Source organism: Lasiodiplodia theobromae (genome assembly GCF_012971845.1).
Source record: "Lasiodiplodia theobromae strain AM2As chromosome Unknown scaffold_29, whole genome shotgun sequence".
NCBI classification, from domain to species: Eukaryota; Fungi; Ascomycota; class Dothideomycetes; order Botryosphaeriales; family Botryosphaeriaceae; genus Lasiodiplodia; species Lasiodiplodia theobromae.
This window is the reverse complement of record NW_023336494.1, coordinates 368,157-386,887: the sequence shown is the minus strand read 5'-3', so window position 1 is coordinate 386,887 and position 18,731 is coordinate 368,157. Positions and strand designations below refer to the sequence as shown.

The following is an 18,731-nucleotide window of genomic DNA, read 5'->3' as shown; positions in this document are numbered from 1 at the left end:
TTTGAGGAAGAATACTTGCCCCCTGAACACAGCTCTTGGACCAAAAGTTTCCTTGCAGTTGGAAATCTGAAACGAGAGCTCGAAGTGAAAAACATAATTGTCAATATGGTTCTTTGGTCGTTTCGAGATATATTTCAAAGACGCCTGAGCCCGGTTGCCCGCATTGGTTACGAATCAGGAAAGTTGTAGTAGCCACTCGGAAGTAGAGAATGAGAGGAGTGTGATTTTGTGAGCTTAATCCATCAATGATACCATAACATGATTAGATTTAGATTATGTATGCAAAAGACTTTGTGATTGAGGAGGCGAGGATGAAGAGAATGTTTATGTAATATGCCTCTCATCCGATTGCGTTGTGGGCTGTACTATTTTCTTCAGTACGACTTTGAACTGTTTATTCGATAGAGATCTTGACGGATGGCACACAAGCTTCTTACGCTTCCATGACTGCATGATGGGGAAAAGCTTGAGCGCATGGTATCTGACGATGGTGGAGTGGTTGCTGATCATTTGGCCCCACTTTTGAAACGCCGGCGTTGATTGGACAATGGGGAGATTTTGAGTGCGGATTCCGACCCAATAAATTCGGACAGAAGGTTGCAATGATATCAATGGCCAGTTATCGACGTACTCCACCTGAATAATGGGCGGTCAGCGCGGGTAAAAGCGCGTCATATCCGGGCGTTGCAGATGTTTAGCTTCGAGCGGAAAAGTTTGACTGGGATTCCCGGTTCAATAAGCTCCACAGGGTCTGTCAAAATGGACCTGACCATACTGCGGGAGGCTTAGCCCTCCGCCGATTTACCTCAAAACGGGCGGGAGGTTCCGCAATGGTACGACTCCACCTGCTGACACGAATCAGCTCTTCTGCCCCGCATCCCACTATATGAGACTCCGCCCTCTCCCAGTCCCACGGTACGCATAGAGCATTTGAAACACCGAGACACAATGCCCATTCCCACCGAGCCCGTTGGATCCCTGCCTAGGCCCAAGTACCTGCAGGACGTGTATGCCGCCTATGACGCGGGCACGGCCACGCGGGAGGAGCTGCTTGCGGCGCAGGACAAGGCTGCAGCCGACTCGGTCCAGCGCTTCGAGGAGACTGGCGCCGAGTTCGTGACTGACGGCGAGCAGAGGGTACGGGAACCTACATTTCTTGAAAGCCGTGTCGAAAGCTGACCTCGATTGTGCCAGGCTTCCTCGTTCGCGACCTACCCCATCATTGACACGCTTGGCGGCAAGGGCCTGTCCGAGAATTTCGCGCCCGACGGCCAGTTCTTCGCCATCTTCGACGATGGACACCACAGGCAGCTTCCTCGCCTCGTCAAGGGCCCGCTGAAGTACAACACCTATGCCGCCGACTACTTTAAGAAGAGCAAGCCGTTCGCCAAGAAGGCCAGCCTGAAGCAGGCCGTCATTGCGCCCAGCATGCTGTACCTGCTGTACCCTCTGCAAGGTCAGTAGGCTGCCGGTAAACTGGAAGGACTCACATTCTGATACTCTTTTCCAGGCGAGATCGAGGGCTACCCGAAGGACAAGTTCGTCGAGGACCTGGTCAACGAGTGCGAGAAGGACATCCGCCTGTGCTTCGAGGCCGGCGCCAAGCGCGTCAGCATCGACTTCACTGAGGGCCGTCTGGCCTCCAAGAAGGACCCGCGCAACCCGTGGACTGGCGCCAACCTCCTCCAGACCTTCATTGACCTGAACAACAAGGTCCTCGACCGCTTCACCCCCGAGGAGCGCGCCAACATCGGCATCCACACGTGCCCCGGCGGTGACTGCGACAGCGTGCACAGCAAGGACGTCGACTACCACGAGCTCTTGCCCAGCATGTTCCAGATGAACGCCGGCTACTTCTTGATCCAGTGCGCCAGCGAGACGGACAAGGAAAAGGTCTACAAGGAGATCGGCCAGGTCATCCGCAAGGACGCCAACGGCGTCAAGCAGGTAAGCTCACAAACAAGTCCTGTTAAGGAGCGTGGCGGCTGACCGTGGCGTTGTATAGGTCGCTTTCATCGGCGTCATCAACCCCCTCGACCCCAAGGTCGAGACGCCCGAAGAGGTTGCCGAACAGCTCATCAACGCGGCCAAGTACATTCCCGTCGACCAGCTCGGCGCCACCGATGACTGTGGCTTCAGCCCCTTCAGCATTGACGTGAAGCCCAAGCACGGCTCGCCCGACTTTGCTAGGGACATTGCCTTCCAGAAGATCACCAGCCGTGTCAAGGGCGTCAAGCTTGCCAGCGAGAAGCTGGGAGTTTAATTCCGTATTGTTCATGTTCCCTAGATGTTGAGATTAGAGATGGAGCTTCAGTGGCAGTTTACGTGAGTCGATACCCAGGGGCTAGAACCTATAGCAATCTGATTTGTATATGTGGTGATGTTGTTGTCGTTGAGGTGGTCCCTGTGCCCCTGCATTCCCGCGTACCCCACCAGCAACTCCCTCGGCGGGGAATGATCCGCGGCCCCCGCTTGTGACACTTAGATGCTCCGCGCTAAGCGCTTGCAATTAACCCTTATCAACCGTCTGAACATAGTGTACCGTTCCTACAATCGCAGCTCAGGCTATCCTGCATCTGGGCCCGTGCAGTCATTCACTTTCTAAAATCGACAATCCCATCTACCGCACCATGGGTTTCCTCTCATTTCCACATTGCCCATCTCGATCGATGATCGGGGTGCGTGCGAAAGAATGGGGGCCGTTATACACTTGCGAGGCTGACTAGGTCGTCCACGCGGGCCGATATAACCTAAGCACTAGTAACAGGGTCATATTCCTACGCAATCGATCTGACCAACACAGAATATCCTTTCCGGGTAATTCTAGTGGTTAATGCTAATGACTCCTTTAAAACCGAGTGCCATGCCGTCGAATTCCTCTGCACTCGTACACTCCGCCAAAATGCAGACAATACTGGAGACCCTTCAAAACCAAGCTCAAGACGAGCCAGAGAGGATCTATGCCTCATACGCTCTCTCACCAGACCTTTCGGACGGCTTCCGTGATGTCACAGTCGGCGGAGTTCTCCGAGCCATAGACGCCTTTGCTTGGTGGCTTCACAATGGATGGGGCCGCAGCGAGGATTTCGGTACTGTTGCATACATTGGACCGTCAGACTTGCGCTACGCCATCTTTTTCTTCGCCGCCATCAAGTGCGGATACAAGGTATGCATCATCACGCAGCGTCGATTAAACTTGCTTATACATGCTCCAGACGCTATTCATTTCTCCTTTGAACAGCTTTGAGGCCAGCAAGTCCATCCTTGAAGCAACAAAATGCCAGAGGATCTTCTACGCTCCGCCTATGGGACAGATTGCAAAAAACTTGCAGTGCATAGCGACCTCGGACACACTGGATGTTGTCCAGATTGCGTCTTTGGATGAATGCTTGGCCGCGGAATCCAAGCCTTATCCTTACGAGAAGACGTTCGAAGAAGCGAAGTGGGATCCAGTCGTTGTGATCCATACCTCAGGAACAACTGGTTTGTGATCTGACTTCCTGATGCAGCCTCTTGGTTAACACGAATCAGGTCTCCCAAAGCCAATGACGATGAACTTTGGATTCTTCAGCACTACTTCGGAACCAGTCCCACCAGTTCCAGGCTACAAAGACGGTTCGCTCAAATGGTTCGAGCGCCGAACCTTCCTCGGTCCTTTCCCGCCATTCCATCTTGGAGGCGTCTACACCATGATGACCATTCCGGTGTACTTCGAAGCAACCATCGTAATACCTCCCGCAGTACCCGGTGCTGTGTCGGGCAAGGTCCTAGTAGACATCATGAACCAGAAGAAGATCGAAGCCATGTTCTGCAGCACACTCCCCATTGAGCAAGTCATGCAAGTACCCGGCGGCCCCGAAAAGTTGAGGGAGATGCACTTCATAGCCTTTGCGGGAGCACCGCTGCCACCGTGGGTAGGCGACGACCTGAGCAAGCACACGACCGTCAAGACATTCTGTAAGGGCCTCAACCACCTACCTCCTAAACCCCCAAACTAACCTTTTGTCTCCCACAACAAAAGTCGGCTCCACCGAAACCGGCAGCATCCCGACCATCCCCCCACACGCCGAAGACTGGGCCTACATCAAATTCGCCCCCTGCGTCGGCGCCGTCTTCGAGCCCGTCCTCCCGCTCAACCCACCCTCTTCATCCTCCTCCTCATCCTCCTCTCCCCCATCCTCCTCCCACTCCTCATCATCCTCCTCAACCTCCCCCTCCTCCCCCGACCCCATCCCCCACGAACTCATCTTCCCCCCCACCACCGACCCCGCCACCATCCGCCACCGCGGCAACGCCTGGCTCTTCCCCTCCACCACGACCTCGGAATGGCGCTCACGCGACCTCTTCGTCCCGCACCCCGACCCGGCGCGCGCCAGCGAAGGATTGTGGCGCTTCTACGGGCGCGTAGACGACGCCGTCGAGCTGGCCTCCGGCGCGAAATTCTTCCCCGGGCCGTGGGAGGCCGCTGTGCGGGGCCATCCGCGCGTCGCGCATTGTATGGTTGTTGGTGCGGGGCGCGCGCGGCCTGGGGTGTTGGTTGAGCCGATGGAGGAGTTGGTTGGCACGGGTGGCGGCGGTGGGGCGGAGGGGGAAGGGGAAGGGGAGAAGGAAAAGAGGTTTGTGGAGGAGGTGTGGCCGGTGATTGAGAAGGCGAATGAGGGCGTGGCGGCGTGCGCGAGGGTGGGGAGGGGGATGGTGAGGGTGGTTAGGCCGGGGAGTTTGGTGAGGGCGCCGAAGGGGACGGTTATAAGGAGGGCGAGCGGGGAGGGGCATCGGGAGGTTATTGAGGAGATGTATCGGGGGCAGTGATGATCTTTGTGCCCTCGTTGCGCTATGGGAAGGGGAAAGGAGGCGGAACGGTTGGGGCGGATTCTGTGTGTCACTTATCCGATAGACCTTGGTGTTGCCCTGGAAAGAAAGGCTCTGTATCATGAAACGAACCCCCGAGATTCAGTGCAAGATAGGCATGAGCATTCAACCGTCTCTGTGTGGAAAATACCTCAGAGGTGATAGCGTCTGTGTCAAGAATCCATGCTCGTAATGGCAACGCCACACACGCGGAGGAGAAAAAGCCACGGCTACAGAGTGTTATCCGTATCAAATCCAGATCCTTTGAGCTGACGTACCTGAGTGGCTTCGTCGGGGTGGCCTTCCGCCTGCGGATCCGCTGGCTTCCAGGCTCGGGTAAGCTAACCTTCCCGGTTGCATCCCACTTTCTCTTATCGATATGATGCAATGCTATGCCCCTGCTATCACGATAGTGCACACTCGATTACCGGAAGTCTGAATTCGAACTGGAACTTTAGCTCTACGTCTGGCCCATTTGTGTCAGAGCTTGCATTCCATTACTCGTCAGAATGGGTAGCGTCCGATTGGGTCGGGTTGTTATCAGGAACCATTGCTCCCACTTGGCAGAGCTTTACACATTTAAAGTCCGAGCCATCACTGATTTCTGAGAGCGTGCACACTCCATGCAGCCTTTCCTCTCTCAATTGCTTTTCTGCCTCGTGGCTCTGATTTATTCTCACAATGGACACAAAATCGGATAAAGAATCTGCAAAAACCCTCCCGGCGCCGGTCGACAGTGACATCGATGTTGGCGACACGATAGAAGTGAAGGAAGGGGACAAGCTCAAACGAAATGTATCCCCTCACATGGTTCATGTAAGAAACCAAGCCAATGGCCTGTGAGAAATGGCGAATACTAACGGAGAGTAGATCATGTAAGCCTGATCGGTTCCCCAGCGCCAACAAGCTGTGCTGATGTTCTTCCAGATCCTTGGGTTGTAACATCGGGAGTGGGTTGATGGTTGCGACAGGGAAAGCGCTACACACTGGTACGTACGGTCTGGGCCCCCCCTTTGGCATGTATGCGTAGCTGACAAGTCACCCAGGTGGGCCTGGTAACATGGTCCTTGGCTACGGCCTCCTTTGTACTTGCGTCGCAGCAGCCCTTCAAACGCTTGCGGAAATGACGATAGCTTTTCCTGTCTCTGGAAACTTCGTGAACTATGCGCAACGCTGGCTTGATCCGTCCTTGGCTTTCGCGGCTGGTTTCGCGGAGTGGTTGGGTAAGTTTCGCGCTGGATGAGAACCTATTCGTTTGTTAACAGTCCTAGGATGGACGGCCGTGTCTTCTGCCGAAGCAACCGTCTTCACCGTCATTGTGAACTACTGGGCAGAAGATTCCGTGCATGAAGCTGTTTGGTGTAAGCAAGACATGCTCATACCTCGAGGACTTTCGCTGATATTGACCAGTGTCGGTGTTCATGGTATTCATTATCGCGCTGTTCCTTCTACCAAATAGGTACTTTGCCTTTTATGAGTACTTCGCAGGCTTGCTCAAGATATTCGGGTTGATCATTGTCATAATCGTTTCCATCGTGATCATTGCGGGCGGGGGTCCCACTGGCCGCGTCCACAATGGCGAATACTGGAGGACTCTACCAATTTTTGCGAATGGTTTCCAGGTATGCCACATTGGATGTTCCTTTGAGTAGCCCACTAACTTGTGTGCAGGGCTTCTCGAACTGCGCTCTCCTGGGGCTTTGGGCCGTCGGAGACCAAGTGTTCGTTGGAATTCTGGCCGGCGAAGCGGAAACCCCGCGAATTTCAATGGGACGTGCCACAAAACTTATTCCCTACCGCAACGCCATCTTGTACATGTTAAGCGTGGTATTGTGCACACTCATGGTCCCCATGGATGACGAACGCCTCTTCGGCGGCTCAGGCTCGGCGGCGTCCCCGTTCGTCATTGCCATGAACGACGCCGGCATTTCCGGAGTTCCAGACTTTTTCAATATTGTCATCATGATCGGGATCGGAGGTGTCGCAGTTGAGAGTGTCTACATATCTTCGAGAGTGCTCCGTGCTATGGCAGAGCAAGGGCTCATCCCGAGATTCTTGGCGAAGGTCGATAGAAGGGGACGGCCAAGGTGGAGTTTGGCCATTACGTTGGCCATTGCAACAATGCTGACTTACATCAATCTGTCGAGTAAGTGAGCCCAGATTTCCCTTGCACTTGCAGCAGCTGACAGGCGCAGACACCGGTGCTGAGGTCTTTACCTGGCTGGGTTCCATCACTTCGTCCTCTTTTTTCATCGTTTGGGCGGTGATCAGCCTCACATCTTGGAGATTTCGTGCAGCTTTGAAGGCACAGCGGGATCCGCTCTTTAATGAGCTGTACGCATGGCGTAGCTGGGCTTGGCCTCTGTCTCCAGCTTGGCTGTTTACCTGCACCGTACTTCTACTGATCTGTTGCATATACATTGGGCTAATGCCGATCGTAAGTATCCTTCCGTCATGCCCGGTATTTGCTCGAATGCACAATACTAATCGGAGTAGGGATCATCTTCTGCGTCTGTCTATTCTTTTTTCCAGTACATGATCGGGGCCATCATTGTCGTCGTATTTACCATCGCCCACAAAATCATTTACCGCACTAAATTACAGGATCCAGCCACAGCTGACCTTAAGAGTGGGCGGCATACTCTGACAGCGGAAGAAGTCCGGCGGCTGGATGCATACTATCGGATGCCTGCCTGGAGACGATTTCTGTCGTATTTCCGGGGTTGACTAGCGTCTTCGCAGGGGTGTGGGACGGCCCAGCAATATATGTAAAGTACGCTAGAGGAATAAAAATGCTTGGGAAAGAACGAGCGGCATCTCGCCAGTCACCATCCACGCAAACACTTACTCAAGGCGATATCATGCCTGATCGGTTCGACTTTCTTTCCCCCAGCGTTACGGTACCCCTCTTCCGACCCACGTAGCCCAGGCTGCAGTGTAAAACAACACAAACAAGGTATCGGCGTGCGCCACCGTTTTGGGGTTGAAGATCGGCTCTTCCCCGCACTCTCCCCCGGACGACGCTAGGTAGTGATACTTTACACTGCCGAAGTGCGGGGCCCCAGCCTGACCCTACCCCAATGTGCCCATGTTGTGGCTTGCCATGCCTCTAGGCCAATGTTTTCGCATATATTGATCCGAAAGATTCTTAAAGGCGCTATGGCCTTTGAGGTCTGGTACAGGCGCAGCGTCATGTCAACATGTCGGATACCACGCTGATACCGCACACCTCGCTGTGGGCAAACAGAAAATGCCTACTCATCTGCACCATCGTTTCTATTGCGAACATGCAATACGGCCTTGACTCAGCGGCCGTCGGTGGTTTACAGGCAATGCCCGGGTTTCTCGTTGTTTTCGGGTACCCCGACCCCACCAGTCCTGGCGGGTATGCCATTGGTGTATGTTTGTGCGAACTCTACAAAGACTACAGTATGCTTAATTCGGGACACAGGGAACTTTTCAGCAACTCATCAGTAGCCTGCTGACGCTTGGATCTTTTCTATCCTCCCTTACGGCCGGAGTGTTTGCGCATTTCTACGGCCGCAAAACAGCGCTTTGGACGGCGTGCGTGCTCAATGCTGTTGCCTGCATCATCCAGATCTCTACCGAGAATAAAGGGGCCGTGTATGTTGGACGTCTGATACTCGGCTTTGCCAATGGGTTCCTTGTCACCTTTTCCAATATTTACACTTCTGAGGCATCGCCGGCGCATCTGCGCGCTATCATGGTGGCTCTGTTTGCGTACTGGTATGTCTACTAGCTTTCAAAGATACATATGCTTTTGGTTGCGGATAATTTAGACCATCGTTCGGGATGCTGACTTGCGCAGGGTGAACATTGGCAGTATCGTCGGCGCGGCCATCACAAACGCGGTCAAAAATAGGTTGGACAAAGCATCCTACCAGATACCCATCGGAACTTTATTCATCGTTCCCGTCTTCCTGTCAGCTGGGCTATTCTTCGTCCCTGAATCCCCGCGGTACCTTCTCAATAAAGGCAAAACGGAACAAGCGCGTAGAGCTCTGGAGACTCTCCGCGGGGACTCATTAAGCGCAGAGCACCTCGAACTCGAATGGGCGGAGATGGTGAAAGGAATCGAGGAAGAGAAGCGCCTGGCAACCACTGTGGGTGTGCTTGACATGTTCAGAAGTAAGTCGAATTTGTCTGTTTGTTCGCTGCAGCATCTCATGTCCATATTTGTGTAGACACGGACCTGCGCCGCACGCTCCTCTGTTACGGGATGATCGCCTGCCAAACTGCATCCGGCATCTGGTTCTTGATCAGCTACGCCACATACTTCATGATTGTCGGCGGCCTGACGGTTGACGAGGCGTTCAAGTTCTCAGTCATGAACACTTGCATTGGCTTCATCGGGGTCAACGTCGGCATGTACGCAATGCGGCACTTGGTTGGACGAAGGACCATCCTCATGTTCGGCGCGACGTTTTGCGGCCTCTGCATGCTGGCCCTGGCGATTGCCGCATCGACTGCTACGAGTACGGTAGTCTTGCGCGATTGCTTGATTGCCTTCACTGCCCTGTTCTTCTTTGGCTACAACTCTTGCGTGGGCGCAGCAAGCTATCCTGTTGCCACAGAGCTGGTGAGTACGAGGTTACGATCGTGGACCGTAGGGACAGCGACAAGTTTGGGGTATTTTCTTGCTTGGTTGACGGCGTTTTGTACTCCGTATTTTATCAACCCGGAGAACACGAATTGGGTAAGTTTGATTTGCTCCCACCAGACAGTAGCCCGAATCCGCTGAGTAACATTTCACAGGGTGCAAAGTATGGCTACATTTGGGCAGCTGCAAACTTCCTTTGCGTGGGGTTTTTCTTCTTCTGCATGCCCGAACTCAAGGGTCGCACGCTCGAAGAGATCGACGAGCTTTTCCTGAACAATGTCTCGGTTTCGAATTTCCCCAAGTACCGGACAACCATTGGAGATGTGGTGGCGCAGGAGGTAAAGGACCACGCTGGACTCTCTGACCATAAGTCGGGAGGAGCTACTGAGCATGTGGAACAAGTACAATGAAACTGCTAGCCTGTTGTCTTCAAGAATTAAATGCCGCACCAGATACCATACCAACCAGCTTTAGAATAAGTAGAGGCACATTTATATGATCACTTCCGCCCATTTTGATCAAATTGTTTTCAAAGCCCCGAGTATGGGTTTCCAATTAGCTACCTCGTTGGCGGTGCTCAATACCTTGCATCATTGTGACACTTAAAACAGATCCTGTCCTTCGAGAGTTTCATGATCATCCAGAAGCTGCTTTCTCGGATCTTGTAAGTCCACCCAGCCCAGAAACGGCTTGCTGATACTGAAGCCCATCATCTTCTGGAGATCGGCTGGATACTTCTTCATCTTCTCAATAGGATTCGCGAGGTACTGATTTTCCTCCTAGTATGAATGTCAAAAATGCCGAACGAATTCTCTTAGAATAGATGTTCCGATAGCTTACCTGTCGGAGAAAGCCTTTCGTCATAAAGCAGCTGTAGACCAAGCGCTCTTCGTTCTCCGTCATGTTAGCCGAGCCCCCATGGTAGCAGGAGCTTAGCATAATAAACCCGTCTCCAGGTTCGAGTTCCGCGTACACGGCATCGGCCTCGTTAGGCGGCGTGTCTGTGGCCTGCAGATGTGAACGAGGAACGAACCGCGTGGCCCCGTTCTCTTTGGTGGTGCGCTTTCCTGCAACAAAGAAACCGATTCCCGTGTCTCGACCCATCTTATACTGGTCCGATGTGATGGCAGGCTGGAAGTTGTGGTGGATCATGTCGTCGCGGTGAAGCTCCTGAGCCCGAGCGCCCGGGTTGATGGAGAAGACGATCGTGTTGTTGAGTTGAGGCTCAGAGACGGAGACTTCCTTCTGGCTTCCGAACCAGCACTCGAAACGTGAGGTGAGAAACTCGTCACAGACGCTACGATAGAGAGGGTTCCCGGGAATTAGTTCGATGAACTGAGGAGCCTTTCCGGCTAAGCCCATAACGCGCCGGGTTTCAGGGGGAAAGAAGCCACCATCCCAGGCCCTGTCCGCTTCAATGTACGGACGCACCTGTTTCTCGATAGAAGCAACGTCCTCCTTGCTGAGCACACCGCGAATGATGCATCCACCGTTACGGATTAGAGACTGAACCACCTCGTCCTTCGTAACCGAGGAGGCATCGAACTCGTCAACGATCAAGTCTGTAGTTTCGAGTGAAGGCATTTAGAGGGTGAGGAGTAACTTGGAATACTTTAGAGAGTGAAATATGATTATTGTGGCTGCAGAGAATCCCGAGCAGTGACTGCTTTTAAGCATAGGCAAATGCCAAATGCACTCGTTATCAGTACAACATCATGAAGTATCATGAAAGATGCATGTGGCCATAATAGGAAAATTATCCCAGATAAAGATAAGAACATGCAGGCAGATAAAAGGAGCAGCACTGTACCCCGCTTTGCATGGCGCAAGTGGTGGGATGATGGATCGAATAAATGGAAGTAAAGATCGTCGACTCTGAAAGACCTATCAGGCAGTTCCGAAGCCTGGTGGAAGAAGCCCGGCGTTATGAATACTCGTTCTTTATATCTGACTGTAAGTAAGCAGATGTGTGCCAGATTTCTACATCCAATCAGTAAATATGGGCACCCTTTTTTGATGTGGCTCATAGGTCATGACATGCTGTAAAGGGCCGTTAATTTTGGAGGAATTCCACCCGTCTTGCGCTAGGGGAGCAATTCAAGATGAGGTTTGCGTCTCGGGAAAATCCTACACAATCAATCATTATTTTAACTCGATGGATTGTTCCTCCTAAGGGCCGACACTGAGAGCTACCTTTTTTGAAAAAAATAAAAACCGAATGACAAGCTCTTTCATGCTCAGAAATCCGTCATATTCTGCACTGGGGCTAGAATCTAAACGCATAATAATCCTGACTGAACAAAACCGAAATGCGTGGGCATACAAGTGGGTATCTAACCAAGATAGGAAACAGATTCCGCCAAGACAATCAAGCGATGAGAATGCATGTAAGATACGTGGTGAGTTGCCGATCGGGTTTATGGGGAACGGAGCGGGTCAGTCAAAGGGAATGTCATTACCTCACACTGTGAGCTCATTTGGACGTTCCAACATAGCAATGTAGGGAAAAAGGAATCGTAGAGGAAAACAGAATTTGCAGTCTTCTCTAAGTTTACGCTCAACCAGCCATTGCAATTCTTCCTGATCATTGTCAGCCCTGATTGAACTCTTAGAGATTCCAGCTTGAATCGGCCTGACAAAGCCCTATCAATAAGCAGATTCAATGATCTGCACGACAACCCTTCTCCGCAAATTACGTGATTCTCGTATTCAACATATCGTCTTACGAATTTGATTATTGCCGAGGACAAAAAGACAAGAAAAAGTGTAGGATCTACAACTGCTTTTCGGAGGCTTTCGTACGAGCTGCTACAAGCTCCACATACTCTCTCAAAAGCCGAGGCACATCCATCTTCCCCATGTGAACTTCCAAAACCTTTCGGATACACGAATCAGCTCATTTGCTCCACAAGAGAAGATTTAGGAACTTACTTGTATCGATTCTGGCGCCGTATATTGGGACAATGCCAGGATACTCTCAAGATCCGCTTTCGTATGCGCCTCACGGCTCCGCGCTCTTCCGTTCTTGTCACCAAAAAAGGAGAGCATGAGCTGCCAGTCCCAGGCAGCTATGTCATTGTACACTACAGAGCATCGTTAGCGTACCATTCGCACGTCGCATGCCGTTTACTCACCCTCTTCGGGCCCATGGATAGCCCTTTCGATCGTGTACCCGTTGTTATTTATGACGAGTCTGCACGCAATAGTCAGCCGAAACCCATCTTCTCCGAAAATCCCGACAACACTCACATTAGCACATTATCCAGCCCCAACTTCACCATCGTCCCAACCTCTTGTACCGTCAGCTGCGCGCTCCCGTCTCCTGTCACCAGCACCACCCTCCCCCCTTCTTTCCCATGGCCCAACTCCCTCTTCGCCACCGCTGCACCCAGGCAAGCTGGCAGCGCATAGCCAATCGACGCGTAGTACATTTGCGTAATGTACGTGACGTCGTCCGGCAGCACCACATCACTCAAGCCAAACTGTGCTGTGCCAGATTCGGCAACCAGCACGTCTCCAGGCCTCAAAAACTTCGCGATGCGGGGCCAGACCCAAGCCTGCGTGATTCTCTCCTCCTCTGCCTCCCCAGCATCATCGCCAATAACAAGCCCCGGAGCTGCGACGGCCTGCGGCGGTGAAACGACAGGGAGCCTCGAGACATCGATGCCAGCGACAAGGCCTGCAAGCAGCGCGCGGATACCAGCCTCGTTCGGAAAGACCTTCCCGCGGATGATGACCTCCTTCGGGTGCACCTCGATGACCTTGTCCGCAGCGAGGCGGCGCGAGTGGCCGCCGGTGTTGGAGTCGGTGTGCATGGGGCCGAGGTCGAGCACCAGGTCGCTGCTGTCCGACTCGATGGCCGCGAGCACGTCCGGAGAGGACAGCTGGCCGATGTACGTGCCGCGGTAGTACGGTCTGGATCCGTTGACGATGCTCTTGCCCATGGGCGTGGAGAAGGTGGGGACGTGGAGCAGGTCGAGGAGCGCCCTGGCCTGCGGCGTCGCGCGGTGGCGGGAGACGAGCGCGTCGACGATGACGACGGGGTTGCGGGAGGCGTAGAGGGAGGAGAGGAGCAGGGAGATGAGGGCCTCGGGGGCTGGCGCGGGTGGGAGGTCTAGAGAGTGGAGAGAGAGGGGCGCGTCGACGAGCTGGTGGACGAGGTTCATGGGGATGAAGATGTAGACGGGTAGAGAGGTGTCCATGCATGTCCGGAGCACTCTCTTTGCTACGGGGTTAACGGAGGTCTGGGTGTGTTGCGAAGAGGGAACGTACATCTATTTCGAATGTAGCTTCGTCGATATCGTCAAGCCAGCAGTGGGCGGCTCGCACATGGCTCGAAATTTTCTCGTAGACCTGAAATCCATCAGCACATACTGATGGAGTGGTCGGTGGAAAGCATTACTCTGTGGTCCGGATTCGGGCCTAGACAATGGTGGATCATGGTGCGGTTCTTTTGGACTGCCGTTGAGGTAGTTCCGACAATATTTATTGTTTTGACCTGCTCAGTGTAGGCACCGGCCACCCCATTGAGGGCAGAGAGCTCTCCCACGCCCATCGTAGTGACAACTACAGGGAAACTGTAAACTGATCTGATCAATTGATGGTGAATTGCCATACGTACCAACTCCGGGGCATTGCTTCACCCTGCAGTATCCGTCGGCGGCGTAGGCAGCGCCGAGTTCATTTGCTGTTCCCACTACGCAAAGTGTCAATGGAAATCAAAATCGAAGCTTGAATCTCGAAAAGCTTACCCCATGATAGTTGGTCAACTTCGTTTATGTAGTCAAGAAGTTCCAGATTCATATCTCCCGGAACTCCGAAAATACTGGAAACTCCTAACCCGGCGATCCTGAAATTTGAGACATGAGAAACTTTCGAAACTCTGGGTCCCCGTGAATAACGCTTACCGCCTCCAGAGGTATAGCCCAAGAGGCATCTGCTGCACGGCCAAAGAACCCATCGCGCTCTCTTTTTCCTGACCTGTTCTGTGCAAGTTCTGGTCGATTGGAATGCTGTGTCTGTACAAATCGCCATGGTAGAGTGTCTTTGGCCTTATAAATACCCCAAAATGAAAATGTACAGTCTTCTTTTGATGCTCCAACAGGCACATGAAGTCCGGTGCAACACTACAAAGCCGAATTTTTCCGCTTTGTCGTGAGACAAGGCTTCGATCTTCGAAGCCCGTGTTCGGCTCCGAACTCGTGGCTCCCGGAATATCCGCGACTTGCCTGCGACATCCGATGGCCGAAGATATATAACTTGTGCCGCACCTTTAAGCCGCCCAAAAGTTTCTCAACCTGATTGTGCTTTTTTCGCATCTTACGCCTCGATTCTCGTTTGAGTGGAGCTCACGGAGTCTTCGGGATCATCATGTTATCTTTGCACCACCAATTCATTGCGTCAACTGGCCGATAGTTTAAGAAAATCTCCTGACATTCCGAACCATCGGAAGCACTCAGTGCTGAAAACCTAATCAAAAGTGGAGAGAAAGTTCCTTTGAATCCCTTCGTTATCCGCTGCTGGCCTGTATTACGTTTCGGCCGGTGTTGGCAGCCTCTGGTTCTTGTGAAACTCGCCACAAACCCCCCTGCAGATAGACAGAAATCGTCCAGGCGCATTTCGTTTCTGCAAGGCTACTTCTCGCGCTCCTTGAAACAGACCTTGAGTGGCGGTACCTTAACCGTGAAGGAGTCCTGCCATCCCGGCGACTCCTCGAACAGCTTGACGCTCTCGACTGGGTCTGCGAGCGCAATCTCGAACCTCCTCACGACCATGGCGACCGCCATCCTCAGCTCCATCATCGCCAGCGGCTTGCCGACGCAAGCGTACGTGCCGGCCGAGAAGGGGATGAGCGCCTCCTTGTGCAGTGCCAGCTCGGGCATGGACGACCAACGCTCTGGGATGAAGTCTTCCGGCTTGGGGAAGTTTCTCGGGTCTGGAGGATGAGATTTGCGTCAGCTTACGTCCTTGGACTCTTGGCAGAGCATCGAAAACTTACCGCGATGAGCGGACCAACAGGGCACCGAGACCAAGGTGTCACCAGGAACGAAGCGGCCCGCAATCATCAAACCCTCCGGCGGCGTCAGGCGCTGGAGGCCGGTTGGAACCGGAGGGTAGAGGCGCAGAGCTTCGTTGATGACGCCGTCGAGCATAGGCTTGTTGATGAGGGCGCTGTAGGAGAAGTCTCCCTCGGTTGACGCGATGGCATCGTCCACTTCTTGTTGGAGCTTGGGTTGCATGTGTGGATTTTTGCCCAAGAGGTACATCACGGCAGCCAATGTGGCAGCTGAGGTGTCGCTGCCGGCGATAATAGCCAGTTCGGCGTCACAGACGGCGTCGACGTCGGTCGTGGCGGACATGACTTCGCCAGCCTTTTCGTTTTCGCTCTGGAGGAGATGGGCGAAAAGGTCCAAGACCTCAGGGGTGTGCTAATGCAATGTGTGAATGCTTGAAAAAAGTAATGGGTGGAGGGGATCATTACCTGCCGTCTCTCTTCCATTTGGCTACGGCACCACCCAAGCCATTTCTGCCTCAAAGCAGAGATGACGGGAAATCTTTGGATAAGCATGAACATCCAATACGAATAAAGCGTGGCTCCGCCTATGAACTTGGACTTCCGGGCCATTGCAAGGGCGAAATGCTCCTTGTTCTCTTTTAGCTGGTTGAAGGGACGGCCAAACATAAGGTCACCCATGACGTCGAAGCCCCAAAATTCGCATAGGTCTGTCGCATCCACAGGCTTGCCTATAGACTCTGAGATCCGCAGGTCAAAAAACTTGAAGTGTCCCTTAAGGCGCTTTTCGTAGTCACTCAAGGCTGTAAAGCAGTTGGTAAGCTGGAGATGTCACTGCTTCAAGAGTTTCGACGTACCTCGCGTGGTAAAAGCGCGATCCCATAATTTCCTCCGTTGCGAATGGAACTTCCTGTCTCTGGTCATGTGCAGAGACCGACCGGGATAATTGAGGTCATAGAAGGGGCCCTTGGTACACTTTGAGGTGTAGCCGTAGATGTCCTGAATTGCTTCTGCGTTGTTGATGGAAAGCGCTCTCGGGTCTTGATAACTCTGCGTTAGTGAAGTTGATCTTTTGTCGGACAGAGGACATACGAATGCGAATCCAGTCTCCATGTTCCTTGTGAAGGCGCTGAAGCTTCAGATAGAACCTCAAATGTGGGATGCTCTCCTTGACGGCCCAGAGAGTGGTTATTTTCGCGCTTGTCGGACCCCAGAACCCCCTCAAAGGGTGGAAGAACAAACGATAAACCGCAATACTGCCGTAAAGGCCGATGCTGAAGCTTGCAGTGAGCAGCGCTGTGGTTGCTGCGGCTTGGTAAAGTGTCTGATCGAAGAATGCGACGAGTGCCGCGAGCAATGCGAGCGGTGCGTTCAACTGGAGCAGCACCAACTGAGCAACGTACTTCTCCCATTCACCTCGAATGAAAACACCCAAGTGCAATGACACCCCGGCGATGACAGCGCATAGCGCAGAGAGAGAAGGATCGTCAACAAGCATTTTCGAGGCCATGTTCCATGCGGAATGTCGAGAAAGTAGGGAGCACCGGGGGTTTTATTCCACAGAAGCTCCAAGTATTTCTCACGCTAGCCATCGAAGTGCAATGCAACCTTCCTGTATCAATCACACTGAAGATTCGAACGGGCCGGTTGAATGGAGCGATGCAAGCCATGCTACGGGGAGAGCCCGCGCCCGACCGCTGGATTGAAGTGACTCTTTCATGGATAACCATGATGCTGACCTATAGTATCTCTAGAATGAGCCCGAGCTTCCTTGTAGCCGTTTTAGCTGCAAGAGGGGGAATTTACGTGGGTGAGACCGGGAATAAGCACTAGGACGCCCCTCGTCTCGGCAGCTCGTGTGGCGTGCGGGTCTACTGTTCCGAGGCGCTTCCTTTTTGCACCTGCTGGTCGCTTTCGTTCCAGCCATCTAATCTTCCTCGCCCGTTTGGCCCCACTATGGTGTTCATGGCGGTTTCGGTTAAATCGGATATAAGCACTAAGACTTCTAGTCTGGGGTGATCTACCTACCAGGTCATGCCCGCAAATCAACTACGATGGCAGTCTTGGCCAGCAGATACGCTGCTTCAAGCTTGGAATACGGCGAAGCACATGCCTGTTCGAGGCGTGGCATAACAGCGCCCAGCTCTGACATCAGCTTCGAGGCGCACTTCGATTCTGGGAATTTTCCACTAACAGGAATTAATGTCGCACGCCTACCAGCAGACAAATTTAGCACGTATTTGTCATTTGAATACGCAACTTGGTCATTGAGATGCAGGTAGACAAAAGATTAGCACTTCCCCGTGGTTCAAGTAACAGAGCCCTTTAAACGATTCTTTCGAGCTGTATCTTTGATAACTGCCTCTTTGCTCCAGTCTGTGATATGCCTGGGAGTGTGTCAGATTGAGTTTTGATGTTGAAACCTGCGCAAATAAAATTGAAGCGCGTTCATAGAGTGTCTTATGATGTGTTGATCTGACGTGAGCCGTTTTCAGTATCCAACCATTGAATGTGGAGAAGCATATCTCCACCAATACAGCCAAGACGGAGCGCGTATTGAATTGGCATCTCACAACAAGCCACCACATTCCGGTCAAGATTCAAATCAGTTCCTCGATTGTTATTACTTCTCTTGGATGTCCCTTTCACCAACCAGAGTAGTCTGATTTGGAATACAACTTATGTTGTTTTCAGCGCTAAAGATTAGGTGTAGCTCGGAAAACATACACCTCACAAACGTGCCACGAGACTTTATCCAGCTTACAGACCTCTGAAGCTGTCAAGAGGTGGCGCTTACTGCAGCTTTGATACGAAATTCCGACATCTTTGCATAGCGCGGTAGATTTGAGTCACGAAGAGAAAAGCTCTGACGTGTGATTCGGGCGTCTCTGTGGGAGAAATCCCTTTCACTTTCAAAAAGGTCGTGTGCTCTTATATTGCACCATTTGCTGTAAAGTGCAAAATCATCTAGAGATGGGAGGGGGTTCAAAGTAAGTCGTATGAGCGGCTGATAGGGAAAAGCGATGGTGCGGATAGAAGTACTCATGGCCTTCGTTTTACGATCAAGCGAGGTGTACCACAATAGAAGTGTCGTTCACCAAGAAAAGCTGTAAGTGTATTTGAATATCTTATTACCGTCTCTCTCTATCAAAATCTAGAAATTCTATATGATGGGTATTACGATTCTCCCTAAGGAGCTCAATGACGCTCAAAATTCAAATCTTAAAAAGGCATGATAGAAGCACAGAA

At 52.5% G+C, this 18,731-nt stretch overlaps 6 protein-coding genes across 6 annotated transcripts; 4 read left to right on the top strand and 2 right to left on the bottom strand.

The window, feature by feature from the left end:
• Positions 1-948: 948 nt before the first annotated feature.
• LTHEOB_8949 (Methionine synthase vitamin-b12 independent protein) lies at positions 949-2,263 on the top strand (the record flags this gene model as incomplete). Its single annotated transcript, XM_035518482.1, has 4 exons — positions 949-1,137; positions 1,195-1,456; positions 1,511-1,947; positions 2,006-2,263. 4 exons carry the CDS (start codon positions 949-951, stop codon positions 2,261-2,263), a joined length of 1,146 nt encoding a protein of 381 aa, XP_035369848.1.
• Positions 2,264-2,902: 639 nt separating this feature from the next.
• On the top strand, positions 2,903-4,809 carry LTHEOB_8948 (Ochratoxin a non-ribosomal peptide synthetase; the record flags this gene model as incomplete). Its single annotated transcript, XM_035518481.1, has 4 exons — positions 2,903-3,166; positions 3,216-3,483; positions 3,532-3,957; positions 4,022-4,809. 4 exons carry the CDS (start codon positions 2,903-2,905, stop codon positions 4,807-4,809), a joined length of 1,746 nt encoding a protein of 581 aa, XP_035369847.1.
• A 720-nt stretch (positions 4,810-5,529) lies between these two features.
• On the top strand, positions 5,530-7,002 carry LTHEOB_8947 (Amino acid permease; the record flags this gene model as incomplete). The annotated part of the gene is made up of 6 exons (XM_035518480.1): positions 5,530-5,687; positions 5,776-5,837; positions 5,895-6,071; positions 6,120-6,209; positions 6,259-6,470; positions 6,520-7,002. 6 exons carry the CDS (start codon positions 5,530-5,532, stop codon positions 7,000-7,002), a joined length of 1,182 nt encoding a protein of 393 aa, XP_035369846.1.
• Positions 7,003-8,048: 1,046 nt separating this feature from the next.
• Positions 8,049-9,879, top strand: LTHEOB_8946 (General substrate transporter; the record flags this gene model as incomplete). Its single annotated transcript, XM_035518479.1, has 5 exons — positions 8,049-8,246; positions 8,300-8,595; positions 8,678-8,997; positions 9,054-9,448; positions 9,625-9,879. The coding sequence occupies 5 exons, from the start codon at positions 8,049-8,051 to the stop codon at positions 9,877-9,879; spliced, it is 1,464 nt and encodes a 487-aa protein (XP_035369845.1).
• Positions 9,880-10,071: 192 nt separating this feature from the next.
• Positions 10,072-11,053, bottom strand: LTHEOB_8945 (Phytanoyl- dioxygenase; the record flags this gene model as incomplete). Its single annotated transcript, XM_035518478.1, has 2 exons — positions 10,072-10,248; positions 10,310-11,053. The coding sequence occupies 2 exons, from the start codon at positions 11,051-11,053 to the stop codon at positions 10,072-10,074; spliced, it is 921 nt and encodes a 306-aa protein (XP_035369844.1).
• Positions 11,054-12,242: 1,189 nt separating this feature from the next.
• On the bottom strand, positions 12,243-16,992 carry LTHEOB_8944 (Benzoate 4-monooxygenase cytochrome p450; the record flags this gene model as incomplete). The annotated part of the gene is made up of 14 exons (XM_035518477.1): positions 12,243-12,344; positions 12,401-12,552; positions 12,604-12,662; positions 12,719-13,689; positions 13,742-13,822; positions 13,872-14,035; positions 14,091-14,165; positions 14,221-14,318; positions 14,377-14,465; positions 15,145-15,404; positions 15,468-15,897; positions 15,951-16,285; positions 16,340-16,522; positions 16,575-16,992. The coding sequence occupies 14 exons, from the start codon at positions 16,990-16,992 to the stop codon at positions 12,243-12,245; spliced, it is 3,417 nt and encodes a 1,138-aa protein (XP_035369843.1).
• Positions 16,993-18,731: the final 1,739 nt, after the last annotated feature.